The sequence below is a fragment of the Triticum aestivum genome, chromosome 7A, assembly GCF_018294505.1.
Source record: "Triticum aestivum cultivar Chinese Spring chromosome 7A, IWGSC CS RefSeq v2.1, whole genome shotgun sequence".
Classification (NCBI taxonomy): Eukaryota; Viridiplantae; Streptophyta; class Magnoliopsida; order Poales; family Poaceae; genus Triticum; species Triticum aestivum.
The window spans coordinates 250,791,052-250,808,612 of record NC_057812.1 but is presented as its reverse complement, the minus strand read 5'-3'; the positions used below and the strand labels follow the sequence as shown (position 1 = coordinate 250,808,612).

At 42.9% G+C, this 17,561-nt stretch overlaps 2 protein-coding genes and 1 long non-coding RNA gene across 3 annotated transcripts; 1 reads left to right on the top strand and 2 right to left on the bottom strand.

Moving 5' to 3' along the window:
• Positions 1-650: 650 nt before the first annotated feature.
• LOC123153294 (uncharacterized) lies at positions 651-1,878 on the bottom strand. Its single transcript, XM_044572485.1, has 3 exons — positions 1,664-1,878; positions 1,468-1,570; positions 651-1,188 (listed from the first exon to the last, which is right to left on the bottom strand). Exons 1-3 carry the CDS (start codon positions 1,772-1,774, stop codon positions 1,070-1,072), a joined length of 333 nt encoding a protein of 110 aa, XP_044428420.1. The 5' UTR covers positions 1,775-1,878; the 3' UTR covers positions 651-1,069.
• Positions 1,879-4,451: 2,573 nt separating this feature from the next.
• On the bottom strand, positions 4,452-5,611 carry LOC123147161 (uncharacterized). Its single transcript, XR_006473077.1, has 3 exons — positions 5,377-5,611; positions 4,718-4,880; positions 4,452-4,505 (listed from the first exon to the last, which is right to left on the bottom strand). It is a non-coding gene; the product is annotated as an uncharacterized lncRNA (long non-coding RNA).
• Positions 5,612-7,751: 2,140 nt separating this feature from the next.
• Positions 7,752-13,442, top strand: LOC123151655 (70 kDa peptidyl-prolyl isomerase-like). The gene is made up of 13 exons (XM_044571333.1): positions 7,752-8,090; positions 9,307-9,393; positions 9,931-10,191; positions 10,273-10,347; positions 10,466-10,546; positions 10,623-10,817; positions 11,832-11,921; positions 12,048-12,220; positions 12,310-12,432; positions 12,544-12,690; positions 12,772-12,899; positions 12,999-13,116; positions 13,193-13,442. The coding sequence occupies exons 1-13, from the start codon at positions 7,898-7,900 to the stop codon at positions 13,199-13,201; spliced, it is 1,680 nt and encodes a 559-aa protein (XP_044427268.1). The 5' UTR covers positions 7,752-7,897; the 3' UTR covers positions 13,202-13,442.
• Positions 13,443-17,561: the final 4,119 nt, after the last annotated feature.

Genomic DNA, 17,561 nt, shown 5'->3' with positions numbered 1-17,561 from the left:
TGGGGTGATCGGGACCGTGTCGCATGTTGGGTTATCTTTTATTTTGGCGCCGTAGTCGGGCCATGAGTGTTTGATGTTGTAATGCTATTTATGTACTTTGATTGACGTGGCGAGTGTAAGCCAACTATGTATCTCCCCTTTATTATTTATATTACATGGATGTTGTGAAGATTGCCTAACTTGCGACATTGCTTTCAATGCGGTTATGTCTCTAAGTCGTGCCTCGACACGTGGGAGCTATAGCCGCATCGAGGGCGTTACACTCAGCCACTTCATCACCTGCTCCAGCTCGTTCTTGATGATCCCTCATCAGGATGTGTCGGGGCAACCGTGGCCTTCCCATCTCAAGCTCGGTACTCTACCCCTCATCTATTTATCTCTAGAAATTGACTTGCGCTACAATTGATTTCAAGCAACTAACGAATAGCAAACGTGCTTGCATTCTCCTCGTCCATTTGCATCTTGCAAGAAAGACAGTACTTTTCCTCATGTCTTCCTTTCTTTCTACATGACCAAACTGCACCACATATACAACACATGCAGGTATGCTACACCTCGGTTACTATGCTAGACATGCATATTGTTTGCTAATTTTTTCCTGGTACTTTCTTATTTCTTTTGTAACAATATATCTGAAGCACCATTAGAACACAGTATAAAATCCAATTTATTAAATATGATAAAATCCACTAAATAATGCCAGTAAAGTATATACAAATTTGCACTTCCATTACTTTGAACGAAAAATATACATACATCCGCGTCCACTACTCCTTTCAAACAATGATAAAACATGATCACTTGTCCGTCTTTCAGCGGACAATCTTTGACTCCTCTAGTGACCTGGGAGCTGCGGAGATCACTCATCAACTGACTTAGCTGTTTGTTTATCTAAACAATAAAAGTCTTAGCTTTTCGTTAATTTCAGTCTTGCAGAGTTGCAGCCCCTCAAGTATTTGGTCTCTGTATTTTCTTGTTTTTTGTCAGTGCCTTGTTTCCTAATTATCCGATGTATTTTCTTGTAGAGTCAGGCTTATTCTACCCTAATTCTAGAACATCCTCGAGTTACCTAGCCTCCGTGGTAGCTCCTCCTCCCTTTTGCCGCTCCATGTGCTAGCCTTGAAAATGCCCAATTATATTGTGTCCTTGCATTGTTATGTATGTAGTTCTGATCAATCACACAAATACCTAAAAGTAAAGAATAAAACTAAAGTGAAATTGCTAGGAAAATGTCAAGAAATCACATACTGCTAGTTAGGGCATCCGAATATCACATTATACTATCCTCTACAATGGTTACATGTAAAGCAAATTTGGAGGCATATACAACTAAAAAGTAAATCATTGTATCATGGAAATGACATACAAATATGGACCATGGAATAAAATACTATTGGAAGGCATGTCTGCAAGGATTGTTTAGAAACTTGATCACTGTATCATGAAAATGATATTGCAAGAGCTGACCTTTCCCTTGGGCATATTCCCATGCTTTGACTAAAATAGAGCATTTGCAGTTCCTGCTTGGACGCTCACGTTCTTTCCGTTTACTCACTTCATATGCTATCCCCTGATCAAATCAACAACTCAGCTGATTAGCCAGCCAACCAGCTCTACTTTTGCAGATTGCATTGAACACTCCAAAGGGAAAATTAGAGGGCACCCATGGCTTCAAGGATGAGGTAGTAACAGCAAGGTCGATGAGTAGCGAGAGCGCACCAGACACGGCCGCCCCAGCCCCTCCTCCCCGACGGCACCGCGGAGATTGAGCCATTGCCGCACAGGGAGAGCCAAAGGAGCCGGTCAGGGAGACAGTACTGGCACACGTCGTTGTACACACAAGGAGTTAGTACGGTCACACTTCATCCTCCATTAACTCTGACATGGGCATGTAAGTGCCTGCTACAGAAAACGGGCGTGTAAAAATCCGCACGAGAATGCACAGAAAATGGACAGTAAGGGGTTTGTTAAAAATGGTGCATCTAGTTGGTTAACAAACTGCAGCTCAAAGAAAAAAATCAATTACTTGGTAAAAATGTCCCAATAATTCCTGGCCAGAAGCTATGTTGCAACAAAGATTAATTTTAAATTACCAATCACCTCCAAGCATGTTCTTACGTCCAGCCAAAGCTATGGCACCTTCATCAGGAAATAATATATTTCAAACATGAGTACATGACTCACGTAGCTAGTTCCATATACATACCCTGGGTGTATACACTACTGCAATTTCAGGCGACAGTGTGATGCTATCCGTTAGTGAAGCTCCATGAATGCTCCATTTATTTATTCAATCAAGGCATTTATATCTTCCCCCGTTCTCCCATCATCTATTTCTCACCTGCAAAGACATCAGACAATCAATAATGTAGAAGAGCCATCGTTATTTTTAACTACTTAAGGGCAGCCAGCCATAGGAACATAGCAGGTACTGAACCAAATAATAACAAAGAGATACAAAGGATTTTGAATTTTTAAACCACAGTTAGTCTATGAAGAGCATCTATATAGCAAACAAATATGAACTTTCACAACAATAAGGAATGACAAGTAATTACTTTGCTCCCTTAATAGTTGATACTGGTATGCACCCATATGATCTTTCTGAAATTAGTACCTTCAATGGACCAATATTAGTATTATCAGTGGGCCAATATCTACTCCAACATGAAAAACAAATCGTGGTGTAAAAAGAGATATACAGCTGGTCCAACTTATTCAAGAGATTAACAAAGAAAGAAAATCTCCGCAATTAGAGTATATAGCTTGCGTCTGAAGATATGGACATGCTTAGATATTTGTTAAATAAGTAAGCAATATCAAACTTGAGGTATGTATGACTGAAGAAGAAGCAAAACATCTGCATTAAGAATTCAAAGCCAACGAAGGAAATGCAGAGGATCAGACATCTACAATAAGTAGACTGGGGGCCCATATATACCAATGAGTTCTTATGTTCTTCATGGAGCTGAAATCACTCACAAACTCAGTTAAGGAGGGAGATAGAAATGCTAATTACTCTGCCATATGGAAATAGCAATACATGAGAGAGCAGTCACTGGAAAATCTGGGATCCTGATTTATATGCACGAACACTGATGGCCTGACTTACAAGCATGAACAAATAAGGTTAACCTCTGGAGGCTAGGTGATTTATATGCACGTTTGGCTGCCGGTGAGCTACAACTGGTGCGTGCAGTATGCACTGCTTGCCGGTGGCAGCGACGGAGAAGGGGCCATTCGGATTAGATCAGAGGGCTAGGGTTTGTACGGGGAGGAAGCAAAGTTCTTAATTTCCTGATTGGCCAAACAAGCATGTGCTTCAGGAACAATTCAATTTTCATTGATTGATAAGCTTCTAATCTTGATAAGAAAATGAGCTGATGTCTACATCAAAAGAAGGGAATAAGAGCAATACTGTGGATATAGCCATCATTTTTGTACAGGTAAGATAAGTATCATCTTTCCGGATAAACTCTTCTTATTTAATTACTCATTTAAACATCTCCTAATGTTCCTGGTCATGTAAGCAAATATTAAACCTCATCTCCTTCGAGGGACAAAAAAAATCAATGTTCATTTTCACATTGACTGAGTAAATTTATTGTTCCTGAAAACAATTGAATGCATAATGTAGTTTATGAAAAGATTCCAAATTGTGCTGATCCAATTTTCAGTTTCAAGGAATGGCATATGTATAGCATGTAGCCTACGACCTGTGATCATGACATATTTACTTGCCTGACAATGTTAAATAAATTAAAAATTCTGAAGTGCAATGGCACCTTACTCCACACAAAGCGTTTAAGATAACTTCATTTACATAGTAATACAATTTTTTTTTGAAGAGGACCATGTCTTCTGAAGGGGAGACATACCTTCTTGACAGCCTTCACATTTTTCCTACATGGCCAGCTACAAAGAATCTCAGGCGCCATATACAGAGTAAGAATTAGCAAAGCTTGCAAGAATAATACTTCTAAATGAAATCTTGGATTCACCACAATTTTCAGCGAGTCAATTGAAGTCTTGAATTCTTTTAATTATTCAGGAAAAAATCCTAAACAAAACTTAGGAACAAAGAAGCTAATCTCCAATGTGAATCATTAAAATTGATCTGTCCAGGGACTTGGTCGTTGGAGCATTTGCCCATTCGGCAAGTATATAAATACATCAAGAAATACATGAAGTCGATGCAGGTTTTCTTGAGCTAATCAAGCGGAGGTGCATTCTCTTTGCATTTGGGAGGCCTTTTAGTTGGTTCAACCATGATAGTAACTAAACACATGAGGCCTTAACTCAAGACGCAAGTAGGTCATCTAACCTAGAAGTGTCACCCATTGTTGGCCAGGGCAACAATCCTAGAGAATTATTACTTATACGGTGTCCAGGGACAGTAATGCAGTACCATGCACTATAGATATTTGATTCATGGATGCAGTCAACTTACACATATGGCTTCATCGTCGGATTCAAGGGTGCAGGTCCTGGATGGTCGTTGCAAGCTGCGGAGAAAGAAAAACTCAAATTGGCGTCCGTGAGAAATGAGCGCTAGCATAGTAAGGGGCAGTTTCATTCATTCATCCATCCATTGAGTGTGGTTCAGTTTTCAGCTAAGAGAGCCAACCAATTTTATTTATGACAGCAACTGTAAAAGGACTAAGAATGATAGTTAGATGGGGCAGCAAGGAGAGGAGGAAGGCTAATGGATTCTCACCGGCGCCGCAATAGACGCTAAACAGAATAATAACTCTCAAGCTTATCATTAGGTCAACCTCGCCGTCATCATCGGGACCACACCACTACCTCAGCGCAACCTGGTCCTTTGGTTGAAATTACAACTTTCTTCACCATTGGTTTCATTCATCAAGAGGATTTCCCTACAATTGGAAGAAAACATGCCATTATGCAAACTTCTTAGCACAAAAGTACGTGAATAAGCTTAGCAAATACTACCTCAAAATATAATCCTCGTAGTAATTCTTCCTGGTCATAAAGAAATTACTTGTGAATATAATTAGATTATCATACGTTCGATATAAGAAAACACTTTCAGCATCACATGGGTCAAGTATCTTACTGCTACCTATCATTGTATGATGCTTTAGTTCCAAAAACTCACATGAATCAACTCAATGCCTTTCTTTGAAATAAGAAGAATGCCGCTCCTTATTTTTGCCATTGTTTTGGCTGCTATACTTGCTATTCTCGTTGATGTACAACAAGAACACACATAGTGCAAATCCCTTTCGTATTGACATGAAAAGGCCGATAGTTCTGTGGTGGCATACATACAATAGCTTTACTCATACAACCGTACATGCCCTAAATACAGTAGAATGCTTTCAGACTTAAGCACGTGAAGAAAAAACAAACTTACGATGGTGGTGGAGGTCGTTGCTTGATGCAGTGGCCACACACGCGCTGCTTGAGGGCTCATGGCGTACAGTTACTTGGACCCCAAAGGCCACGGCCTTGGATCTGTCAGGAGGAGGTCACGAATTGCTGCTGAGGACATACTGAAGGGGGAGAGGCAAGGCCGCTCGTGCTGCCCACAACGCGACCACGCCCTGCCTCGGGGTTCCGCGACGGCAGCGACAGTGGCGGTGTCGACCCACAACCACTCGCTGACCTGTGGTTCAGCGATGGCGGCGGCGATGGAGGCCTCTGAGGTTGGATGCCGGAGGCTGGGAAGCCTAGTTCCGCGTTGGTGGCAGTGGCGACGGCGCCATCCCACAACCACGACCTAGGAAAAAGATCGGGGGAGGATAGGATCGAGAGATGGGTCGGATCCGCGATGCCCCAGCAGGTCCACCCCATCAACGACGCGACCGCCCCTCTCCCATCCTCGGTGCCCGCAACACGAGTTGGTGGCTAGGGTTAGCCGCAGGGCGCGCGCAGGGGGGGACGGCGAGGAGGTGCTGGGGATCAATGGGGGAGACAGGGGTGGAGCCGCACTGGTGGCGGCCGACGCAGGGGCGGATGGCGTCGGCTGGAATCGGAGGCGGGGGCGGGGCAGGGCGGCGGCGACAGGCCCTGGCAGGAAGGTGGGAGAAGGGACCGACTGCGTCTTTTTTCGGCGACGACTCGTGCGGGCAATTGCATCGAGGGCACGAACGCCTGGCTAATTTTCTTAAAACCAACGGAGGGGAGTTGGTCGACGGTACGAAAAAAAATCTACCAAGGTTAACCTACGAAAAAAACCGAACGAAAGTGGTGGGACGAAAATTGACCGGCGGAGACTACCAACTGCTCCATTAGGAGTAGAGATAATCTTGCTCTACCGGCTCAGAGACCAAAAATAGTTCCCCGACAAATTGTTACTCTTCTTAGTCGGGTATGCAAGGAAAACAAATGGTGCCAAGAGCTCAAACTTTTGCTTGGAGGCTTCTTCACCGAGCTCTTCCCATTGGTAAAAGGGCAAGTAAGTTCTCCAAACATATTGTGGGAGAATGTGTTAGATGTGCTACTTTAGAAGATGAAATGCACATGTTTTTTCTATGCCATTTCTCTAAAGCTGCATGGTTCTCCTCTCCTTGGTTCATTAGAACGGAGGTCATTGCAGCAAATCATTATTCAACTCCTCAAATAATCCAGGCTTTGCTCACTTCGGCTCATCCCTATATCAAAGTCACTAGTTTATACACTTTTTGTGGTCTATTTGGAAGGCAAGAAATGATGCTCTATTTGGTAGAAAATTTTGCAAACCATCACAGGTGTTCTCTATAGCTAATGCAATCATGCAGGACTCGAAGCTTGAAGATATGTTTTTGACTCCTCACGAACATCGCTGCACTCGCTCGGTAGACCAACACGTAGTGCCACAACGGGATATTTTTCTGCTTGCGGGTAATGCCATCTTCTGTGATGCTGCTTGAAAAAATGAAAGAAATGTCCAATCATCTCCAGTGGGCATTGGCATCATCACCCAAACTGAAGGCAATCAACATCGCCAACAACTGCATGTCTCTGCTTTGTCTCCACCAGCATCGACTCCCCTGCAGGCTGAAGCATTTGGATTGCATCTTGCTGCGATGCTAGCTGAAGTACTTCGTTTACAAGAACCATGTTTCTACACGGATAGCTCTGTCCTGGCATCGGCGGCAAAGGCGACATCCATCTTCAAGGATGCAGGCTATTGGAGCATTAGGCCCACCCTTGCGGCCATTCGATCATCCCTAACTTTCCATTCCAGCAAGACCAATCATGTCAGTATGCACTATAATATTAAGGCTCGCCATCACGCAAAGCTAGCTCTCAAAATTCAAAATAAGCCTCTAGCTGTTAGGTGTCTTTCTTCAGACACAGGTCTTTGCCTTGGTAGGGATGTTATTTCCCTGTCAAGTGTGAGTCCATTAGCACTCCTCTATGTAAAATGTTGCTAATGGAATAAAAATCTTGCTATGTTTTTAAAAAGGAAAGATTTGAGCTCATATTATGAAAAGATGGCGTATAAAGTATTTATATGAATTTGGTAAATCTTATAACCCAAAGGTCTTTCTAGAAGGTCCTTTGAATTCAATTTCCTCCTAACTTCATAAAAAAATCCTGCAATATGGAGAGGCTCCGAAAGACAGGCTTTAAACGCATGGCCTGTGCGTGGGGATTTGAATCTGATGAAATGTAACCACGTGATCACACTCAAGAGGGAGGATTACGAATTTACGATGCTACCCACCAAACCTGAAGCAGCCGCTGCCGTTCACTTTCCATTTTTCTAATCCCCCCGGAACACTCTAGAAGCCCAATTGGTTCTCTTCTTTAAACCCTGACCCTCATCATCTCCCCCTCGCGCTCTCTCTTTCTCTCGCTCTCGAACCTTCCGAAGTCCAAACCCTAGCGAGCTCCCTTCCGCCTCCCCCAAGACACAAACCTCAGATCTCACCCAGCCCACGCCATGGACGACGACTTCGACATCCCCGCGGGCGACGACATGATGATGGGGGACGGGATGGGTGACTTCGGCGGCGCCGAAGGGCCGGGGATGAAGGTGGGCGAGGAGAAGGAGATCGGGAAGCAGGGGCTTAAGAAGAAGCTGCTCAAGGAGGGCGAAGGATGGGACACCCCCGAGGTCGGCGACGAGGTCGAAGGTATCCGCACTACCACTGCTACAGTATTCCTCTCAAATCGCAGATGCTGCCATGCCGCAGTTCGATCCAGTCCGTGCCCCGCTTTAGGATTCAGATGGAGTGTTGAGTGGTGCGGAGCTAGTGGACAAATTAGGAGAAAAATTTGTACGAGTAGACACCTTGTCTCACGCTGTATGGTCTGTCAATTTTGAATCGTTGCTGCGATGCTGTGATGCGTGAAAGGCTAGTTCGCTCCTCTGGAATCAGTGAGGTGCTTTTTTGGTGGGATGCGGAGTTAGTGGTGAAACTAGGAGAAAATTGTATATGACTTCTCGCATGCTGTCATCTGTGAAGTTCGAATCATTTTTATGACATGGTTTGTGAAGTTTTGAAATTACTAAGATGTTTTACTGTGGGATGCGTAGTTAGTGGTGAAACTAGGAGTAAGTTGCAGACGGCTTCGCTCATGCTCTCATCTGTGAAGTTTGAATCGTTTCTGTGACATTGTCTGAAGTTTCAATCATTTATGTGACATTATGCTAGTTTGATTAGTTTGATCCTTGAGGTGTTCAAGCATCATTCGTTGTTGCTAGCTCTACCACATGGTTATGACCTGCTGTGGAAAGTGTACTTTATGATTAACTTTTTTTTTGCGGATAGCGCTTGAATAATGAAATAACGGGAGTTTTTTTGAATGAAATTGCTCATTAGGGAAATTTATTATTGTTGCCGTTGCTGTTGTGTCACTTATTGTTCCATGCCTGAACAGATTATGTATACTACTCCCTCCGTTCTAAATTACTCGTCGTAGAAATGGATGTATCTAGAACTAAAATACATCTAGATACATCCATTTCTACGACGAGTAATTTGGAACGGAGGGAGTAGCAAATTGCCAGTGCGAACTTGAAAAAAGATCTATTCCTCTTACTTCTTTGGACGAGGTGGGGGAGGGATGGGGCTGATCTGGAGATACTGAGGAGTTTTCTGCAAATGTGGAGCAGAATGCAGGGTTCTTTTTCAAAATTACCACAAGTTACATCGCATGCATTGGGTGCAGATCGGATGGTCAAAAAGGACCGATGACAGAAACACCATCATCAGCAACCGAGTTTTATATGAGTGTATTTATATTTATATTTATGTATTTATAGGAGTGTATAAACTGCTGCATCCTGTTGGCTGAGGATTTGAATAAGTAATTTTTGGCTGATGTACCATTGCGTTGATGTTTCAGTCCATTACACTGGCACCCTCCTTGATGGTAAAAAGTTCGACTCCAGCCGTGATCGTGATGACACGTTCAAGTTCAAGCTGGGACAAGGTTCATTTCTTCCTCCCTTTATTTTTATTATACATAATGTATTCTCATTTTTGGATAAGGTCTTGTAAACGATTTGATTGTGAGCAGTGTGCTGCACATGTTTACCTTTGGCTGGTGCGGTACATAACAGAATTATGGGGTTTCTTGTAGTTGATTAAACTGGGTAATTATTAAACGATCCTTCATTTGACAGGCTAGTTTGTTTTGGGCCTTGTGCTTGTGTGCTAAACAACTTCCTGCGAGCATGTGAGCTTTGGTAATGTGCACATGCAATCACCATTCTTGAACAAATACTGGACTGTAGTTGCTTGACAGAAGTTGCTGATGACCGACTAAATGCTAATTCAGCAAATTTCTGTACCAATGGGTAGTAGCAATCTTGTTCTTTCTTTAGTTTAGTCACGCTCGTCATTTATTAATTATTATAACAAAGTTAATTGCCGCAAGTTTGTTTCTATATGCTCCATGATGTTGGGATTGCACATTCTAGTGTATTTTCGTTACTCAGTTGCTAATTTGTTGCCAACTTATGTCCAGGTCAAGTAATAAAGGGATGGGATCAAGGCATTAAGACCATGAAGAAAGGGGAAAATGCACTTTTCACCATTCCTCCTGAATTGGCTTATGGTGAATCTGGTTCACCCCCAACTATTCCGGCCAATGCCACGCTGCAGTTCGATGTTGAGCTGCTTTCTTGGACCAGTGTCAGGGACATTTGCAAAGATGGTGGCATATTCAAGAAGATATTGAAGGAGGGAGATAAATGGGAGAACCCAAAGGATCCTGATGAAGTATTTGGTAATCTTTGCTAACTGAAACAGCTTCCTATCGCATGTATTCCCCTTCTTATTTGCGTAACCGACATTTCTTGTGTTGTAGTGAAATATGAGGCTCGGCTCGAGGATGGTACTATTGTGTCCAAGTCTGAGGGGGTTGAATTTACTGTTAAAGATGGTGATGCTCTCTCTCTCTCTCTCTCTCTCTCTCTTCCGCTCTTCTCTACACATGTGCAACCTGCTGAGAGTGTTGCACTCAATGCACTGCTTGCTAACAAATTAGAATCTGGTTTCAGGACACCTCTGCCCTGCACTGGCCAAAGCTGTTAAAACCATGAAAAAAGGAGAGAAGGTGCTCCTCACGGTCAAGCCACAGTGTAAGCTTATTTGAGGCTACCTTCCTTTGTATTTTTTCCCTTTTCCCGGGCAGGTTTTTGAACTTTGCATTGGCAGATGGATTTGGTGAGATGGGTAGACCAGCAGCTGGCGACGGAGGTGCTGTGCCACCAAATGCTGGTCTTATTATTGACCTTGAGTTGGTTTCATGGAAGACTGTCACAGAAATAGGGGATGATAAGAAGATCCTCAAAAAAGTTCTCAAGGAGGGCGAAGGATATGAACGTCCCAATGAGGGTGCAGTTGTTACAGGTATACTAGATGATACCCCGCGCGTTGCTGTGGAAATTTTATATTGATAAATAGAAATATTGATGGAGTTCGGAATAGAGAAATCATGATAGTGTTTTATGCTAACAATTAGTGCAAACATCGAAGTTCTTGCCATGGTATGAAACTGAAGCAAACGTACCCAAATGAGAGTTGTTCTGGATTGCAGTTGCACGGCCGGCCATTAGTGCAAGGAATATGGAACAAATTTGTCATTACATCTATAGAATAAGTACTGCTTCATTAGTGATAATGCATGGCAAAGAAGCAAATATAAATTTTTCAAAACAGAAGAGTATTCATTCATGCAGATGATCTCGGCCATAATTAAAGTTGATCAACCTAGTGATGGCTAATTGCTGATTTGGGATCAGGAAGAAGGCAGGGTAGATCATGAGAAGCTTGCATGGGTGTGGTTGACAATGTCCTGCATGTGGCGGAAAAAAAAAGTTTATAGGTTACAAATATAAGGTGCACGTTTATTCAACATAAACGTAAATTCAGAGGCAAATTCAGAGATGGGGACTGAATAGTGGCGGAAGGGAGATGAATGGAAAAGATATGACCTGTTCTTTATCTACCAATGAATATTTCTTTGGGGTTTTTGTACGCATTTATCTTTTTATTAAAAGCCTTAACGAAGAGAGAGAGGTCAGAGAAACGGGTGCAGGATGTGGGGAAGGGTTGCAGCCATCGCTGGTTTATAAGGCTGAAAATAAAACGCACGAGGGTGCTAGTCTTCTGTGCGTTGCATCTATTGGAAACGGAAGGCATGATGTGGCACGCATGTATGTTTGGAGATGATGATATGGCAAGATTGCTGAGGTGGATATGCTGCATGTTGAGATAAATAGTTGTAGTGGGGATCAACTTCTTAAGTATATAGGATAAGCTTAACCATGATGGTTATTGTTTTAACTACACACGGCACCGCTGTTTGAGTATGAACTAATTGTTCTGTAATAAGTTACTGAATCGTATCTTTGTCATTGACAGTCAAAATAACTGGAAAACTTCAAGATGGCACAGTATTCTTGAAGAAGGGGCATGATGAACAAGAGCCATTTGAATTTAAGACTGATGAAGGTACCTTTTCTCTTTGCTTTTGTTTGTGCATGTTTTGGTCGCATTAAGTAATCCATTGAACTCCACTGTTGTACTGTGATGTGTGAATAATATGTTTGTTCCTTTTGGTTTATACTCTATTTCCAGAGGCGGTCATTGAGGGTCTTGATCGTGCTGTGCTAAACATGAAGAAGGGCGAGGTTGCTCTTGTCACTATTCCCCCTGAATATGCTTATGGCTCAACAGAGTCAAAGCAGGATGCTGTCGTTCCACCTAACAGTACTGTGATTTACGAAGTGGAGCTTGTATCATTTGTAAAGGTGTGCTTCTCTTTGAAATGTTTCTGTGCATTCTTCTGATTCAGCATTCTGTGTACAGCCAAAATTATGAGCATCTTTTTGATACATAGGATAAGGAGTCATGGGACTTGAACAACTCAGAGAAGATTGAGGCCGCTGGAACCAAGAAAGAAGAGGGGAATGCCTTGTTCAAATCGGGCAAATATGCCAGAGCTTCTAAGCGCTATGAGAAGGTCTGACGTCTTCCTTTTGCTTTACATCTGTAGACATGTCATCTGTGTTCTCACTTTGCTCGGCTTCTCTATGGTGCCCGATTGACCATCTGAAATCCATTTACTTCCCAGGCTGCAAAGTTCATTGACTATGACACTTCGTTCAGTGAGGATGAGAAAAAGCAGTCCAAGCAACTGAAGATCACCTGCAACTTAAACAATGCTGCCTGCAAGCTGAAGCTGAAAGACTATAAGCAAGCCGAAAAGCTTTGCACCAAGGTACATTTATCACTGATCCCGCAATAGTGTATATTTACTATTCGTAACAAACCAAGGTAACACATCTCGCTCTTTTGACAGGTTCTGGAACTGGACAGCCAAAATGTCAAGGCTTTGTACAGAAGGGCTCAAGCTTACACTCAGCTTGCTGACCTAGAGTTAGCGGAGGTTGACATTAAGAAGGCATTGGAAATTGATCCTGAAAATAGGCAAGTTCCGCGGAAGGGTCTATTTTCTAAAAGCTCAATCTGATACTGACAAGGTTACACTGTCGATTTGATTTCTGACGAAGTTGCTGCTTGTGACAGGGATGTGAAGTTGACATACAAGACTCTGAAGGAAAAGATCAAGGAAATCAACAAGAAGGATGCCAAATTCTACAGCAATATGTTCTCTAAGATGACCAAGCCTTCAGCAGAAGAAAGCGTAAGCACATCTGCATCTCTCACTGTTTAATTTCGTGTCCACGCAGCAGATATCTAATTGGTTTCCCCAATCACAGAAAGCTTGAACTGGAGCAGTACCCAAAGGAAGGATAGGAGTCCCGGAGTGCGCTCAAGGAAGGGCCAGATTGCCTGCTCAGCTCTATGGGCTGGTTAGATCACACATGTGCTTGGAGTTGCTAAAAACTAGAGAAATTTCAGTTTTGAGGTTGCCAGGCGATATTTTTTCTTGTCAAGAACAATGCATGTTTAGACCTTTGCATATTATAGTGTGTGCTTTCCGGGAAATAGATGGTCCTTCCTTCAGAATCTGTGATGTGTGCTTTCCTAACGCACCCTTATGCAAGGTTTCGCTGCTTGAACGTCTCATTTCAGAGTTAATCTGAAGTGTGTCGGCGCTCCTGCTGAAGGCAGCGTATGTGATGATAGCCCCTAACGCAAAGTATTAGGGTCTGTCTATGTTGCATCTAGATGTGAGATAATATCTCACATCTAACTATGACATGATCCCACGTCAGCAGGTAAACAAGCCCACACCCTGTCCATTGTTTGTTTGTACCAATTTCATGTATTTCTCGTCAGCGGTACCGCCCCGCCCAGTTAGCGCCACGAGTCTGGGTTGTCGTGCGTCTTTGTTTTTTTTTGCGGGTGATCGGGCGTCTTCGTTGGCCCTTTTTCTTCTACCGCATGTACGTGTGTAAAGAAGTTAGCACTTGTAGGCCCAACGTGTAAGCCGGTGTTGTGATGAAGCCTGTCACATTACGTAGAAAAGAACCCTGCTGATGTGAAACCCCTCTCTCTCTCTATCCCCTGTCACTTTCACCTTTATGCTTTCTTTCCTTTTTTAGCACGTGAAAAAGCAGCATGCATGCATCAATCAAGTTTGGTTTGGCAAAAAAAATAAAATTTGAAAAAATGACATACTCGAATTTTTTTATGGACAAGATGATTTTTTTTAAAATACACATTAAACATCTTACAAACACATGACGAGATGAATTTATTTTTTAAACATGAAGAATATTTTAAAAGTCACACGTGGAGAAAAAACCAAAAATAATCAAATTTACATATATAGAATGAACGCGCAACTGGCTCGATTGAGTTTTGTTTCATAGGTGAAAATGCACATGCGCCCAGTTGCAAGTTGCAAGTGAATGTGTGCTTGCAACTGTGATGAAAAAAAAAACGCATGCTCCAGTTGCGAGTCGAGGGTGGGTTTGCAACTACTATGAAACAAAACACATGTTCAGTTGGCAGTTGAGTGTTAAGTTGCAACTGGGACAACTACGAGCCCATTTACTAGTTGAGGGTAGACTTGCAACTATGAAAAATACCAAACTATGAGCCTAGTTGCGAGTCAAGGGTTCGATTGCAACTAGGATGAAACAAACTATGTGTCCAGTTGCGAGTCAAGGGTGAGCTAGCAACTATGATGAAAAATAAAAACACATACTCTGGTTGCGAGTCAAAGGTGGGCATGCAACTGGGACAACTACGAGCCCGGTTGCGAGTCGAGAGCGGACTTGCAACTAGGACAAATACAAAACTATGAGCCCATTTATAAGTCAAGGGTCGACTTGCAACTGGGATAAAACAAACTACAGACCGAGTTGCCAGTTAAGGGTGGACCTGCAACTGTGATGAAAAACAAAACACGGGCCAAGTTGCGAGTGAAGGTTAGACTTGCAACTAGGATGAAATAAACTACGAGCCTAGTTGCGAATCAAGCACGGACTTGCAACCCTGACAACTACACAAAACTACAAATACCATTTGCGAGTCGAGAGTGAATTTGCAACTAGGACAACGACAAACTATGATCGCAGTTGCGAGTCGAGGGTGGGCTTGCAATTGGGATGAAAAAAAACACATGCCCAGTTGCCAGTCGAGTGTGGTGTTGCAACTAGGACAACTACGAGCCAATTAGCCACTCGAGGGTGGACTTGCAACTGTGAAAACTATGAAACTATAAGCCTAGTTGCGAGTCAATGGTCCGACTTGCAACTAGGATGAAACAAATTATGTGCCCAATTGCGAGTCAAGGGGTGAGCTTGCAACCGTGATGAAAAAACTAAAACAAATACTCTAGTTACGAGTCGAAGGTGGGCTTGCAACTAGGACAACTACGAGCCGAGTTGCAAGTCGAGGGCGGACTTGCAACTGGGACAAATACAAAACTACAAGCTCACTTGCGAGTCAAGGGTCGACTTCAGCTGGGGAAAAAACAAACTACAAGCCCAATTACTAGTTAAGGGTGGACCTACAGGTAGGATGGAAAACAAAACATGGGCCGAGTTGCGAGTGAAGGTTGGACTTGCAACTGGGGAAACTACACAAAACTATGATACGAGTTGCGAGTCGACGGTGGACTTGCAACTGAGACAACAACAAAACTATGGGCCCAGTTGCGAGTTGAGGGTGACTTGCAATTGGGACAACTATGAACCTACAAGCCCAATTTGCGAGTCAAGGGCGGACTGGCAATTGGGATGAAACAAACTACTGGCCTAGTTGCGAATCAAGGACAGACTTGCAACCCTGACAACTACACAAAACTATGATATCATTCGCGAGTCAAGAGTGAATTTTCAACTGGGACAATGACAAACTACGAGTTGCGAGTCGAGGTTGGGCTTGCAACTGGGGAGAAAACGAAAACACATGCCAGTTGCTAGTCGAGTGTGGTGTTGCAACTAGGACAACTACGAGCCAATTAGACAAACGAGAGTGGACTGACAACTTTGAAAACTAGGAAACCATAAGCCTAGTTGCGAGTCAAGGGTCTGGCTTGAAACTGGGATGAAACAAATTATGTGCCAAGTTGCGAGTCGAAGGTGGGCTTGCAACCGGGATAGCAACGAGCCTGGTTACGAGTCGATGGCAGACTTGCAACTGATACAAATACAAAACTACGAGCCCAATCGCGAGTCAAGAGTCAACCTGCAGCTGGGATACAACAAACTACAAGCCCAATTGCGAGTTAAGGATGGACCTGCAACTAGGATGGAAAACAAAACACGGGTTGAGTTGCGAGTGAAGGTTGGACTTGCAATTGAGAAGAAACAAACTACGGCCTAGGTGTGAGTCAACAGTGAATTTGCAACTCTGACAACTACACAAAACTACGAGACGAGTTACAAGTCAAAGGTGGACCTGCAACTGAGACGACAACAACAAAACTATGGGTCTAGTTGCCAGTCGAGGGTGGACTTGCAACTGGGACAACTATGAAACTACAAGCCCAGTTGCGAGTCAATGGTGTACTTGCAACTAGGATGAAACAAACTACGAACCTTGTTGCAAATGAAGGATGGACTTGCAACCATGACAACTACACAAAACTACGATACCATTTGTGAGTCGGGAGTGAACTTGCAACTGGAACAATGACAAACAAGAAGCCTAGTTGTGAGTCGAGCGTGCGCTTACAACTGGGATGGAAAACAAAACACATGCCCAGTTGCAACTAGGAAAAACGCGGACCCGGTTGCATGTTGAGGATGGAGTTGCAACTGGGACACAAATGATTACCCTCCGCCCCCACAAATGAAGATTGCGATTCAAGGGCGGACTTGCAAGATAGTTGTTTGTCAAGTGAAACACAAAAGGCGAACCAGTTGCATGTCAGGGTGGAGTTGCACCTAGGAAAAGAAGTCTATGAATGAAAATCACAAAAATCACAAAATCCCTAGATGAAAACACAATGCAAAAAGGCAAAAAAAAGTATCCAAGGTCACATCACAGTCATCATTGATTGCCATCTTCTTTCATCGTGTGGACAAAGATCGAACCCCTTAGTCGTCTTCCTCCTTCCTACTTGCATCGGCTCTACTCCAAGGCAAATGGGGATGGGAGGGAGACAATGATGATGGAACTGAGGAAGCAGTGATAAACTCATGTCTTCAACTTATAAAATGCATGCCAAAAAGAAAAACGGGTCTCGAGATTGCATCACGAAGTCGGCCCAACAAAAGACACACACGTGAACGGGATGACAAGTGGACACCGGACGTACACGAGACATGGAAGTATAAGACGCGCATGAAAAAATAATCCATGATCAAGATTTGCACAAACATTTTAAAAGCGAACAGGTCGAGCGATCAGAAACCTAGATGAGACATTGCTAAATGTGTTGAAAAAAAGTTCATGAACTTGAAACAAATAAATAAACAAAGACAAAAAATGCTAATCATGGATATAAATATGTTTCTGGTGCATTCAAAAATATTGAGTGTATATTGAAATAAGTTGACATGTGCTAAAAAAACCGAGTAAGATCGACAAAGAAACAAAGAAAAATGCATAAACCACCAAAATAGAAAAAAGAAATAGAAAACCCAAAGCCTATGGAAAAAAAATGAAGACAATGATAACTAAGAAAAAAAACAAAAAAGTCAAGAATGAAACAATTCAAACCAAAAA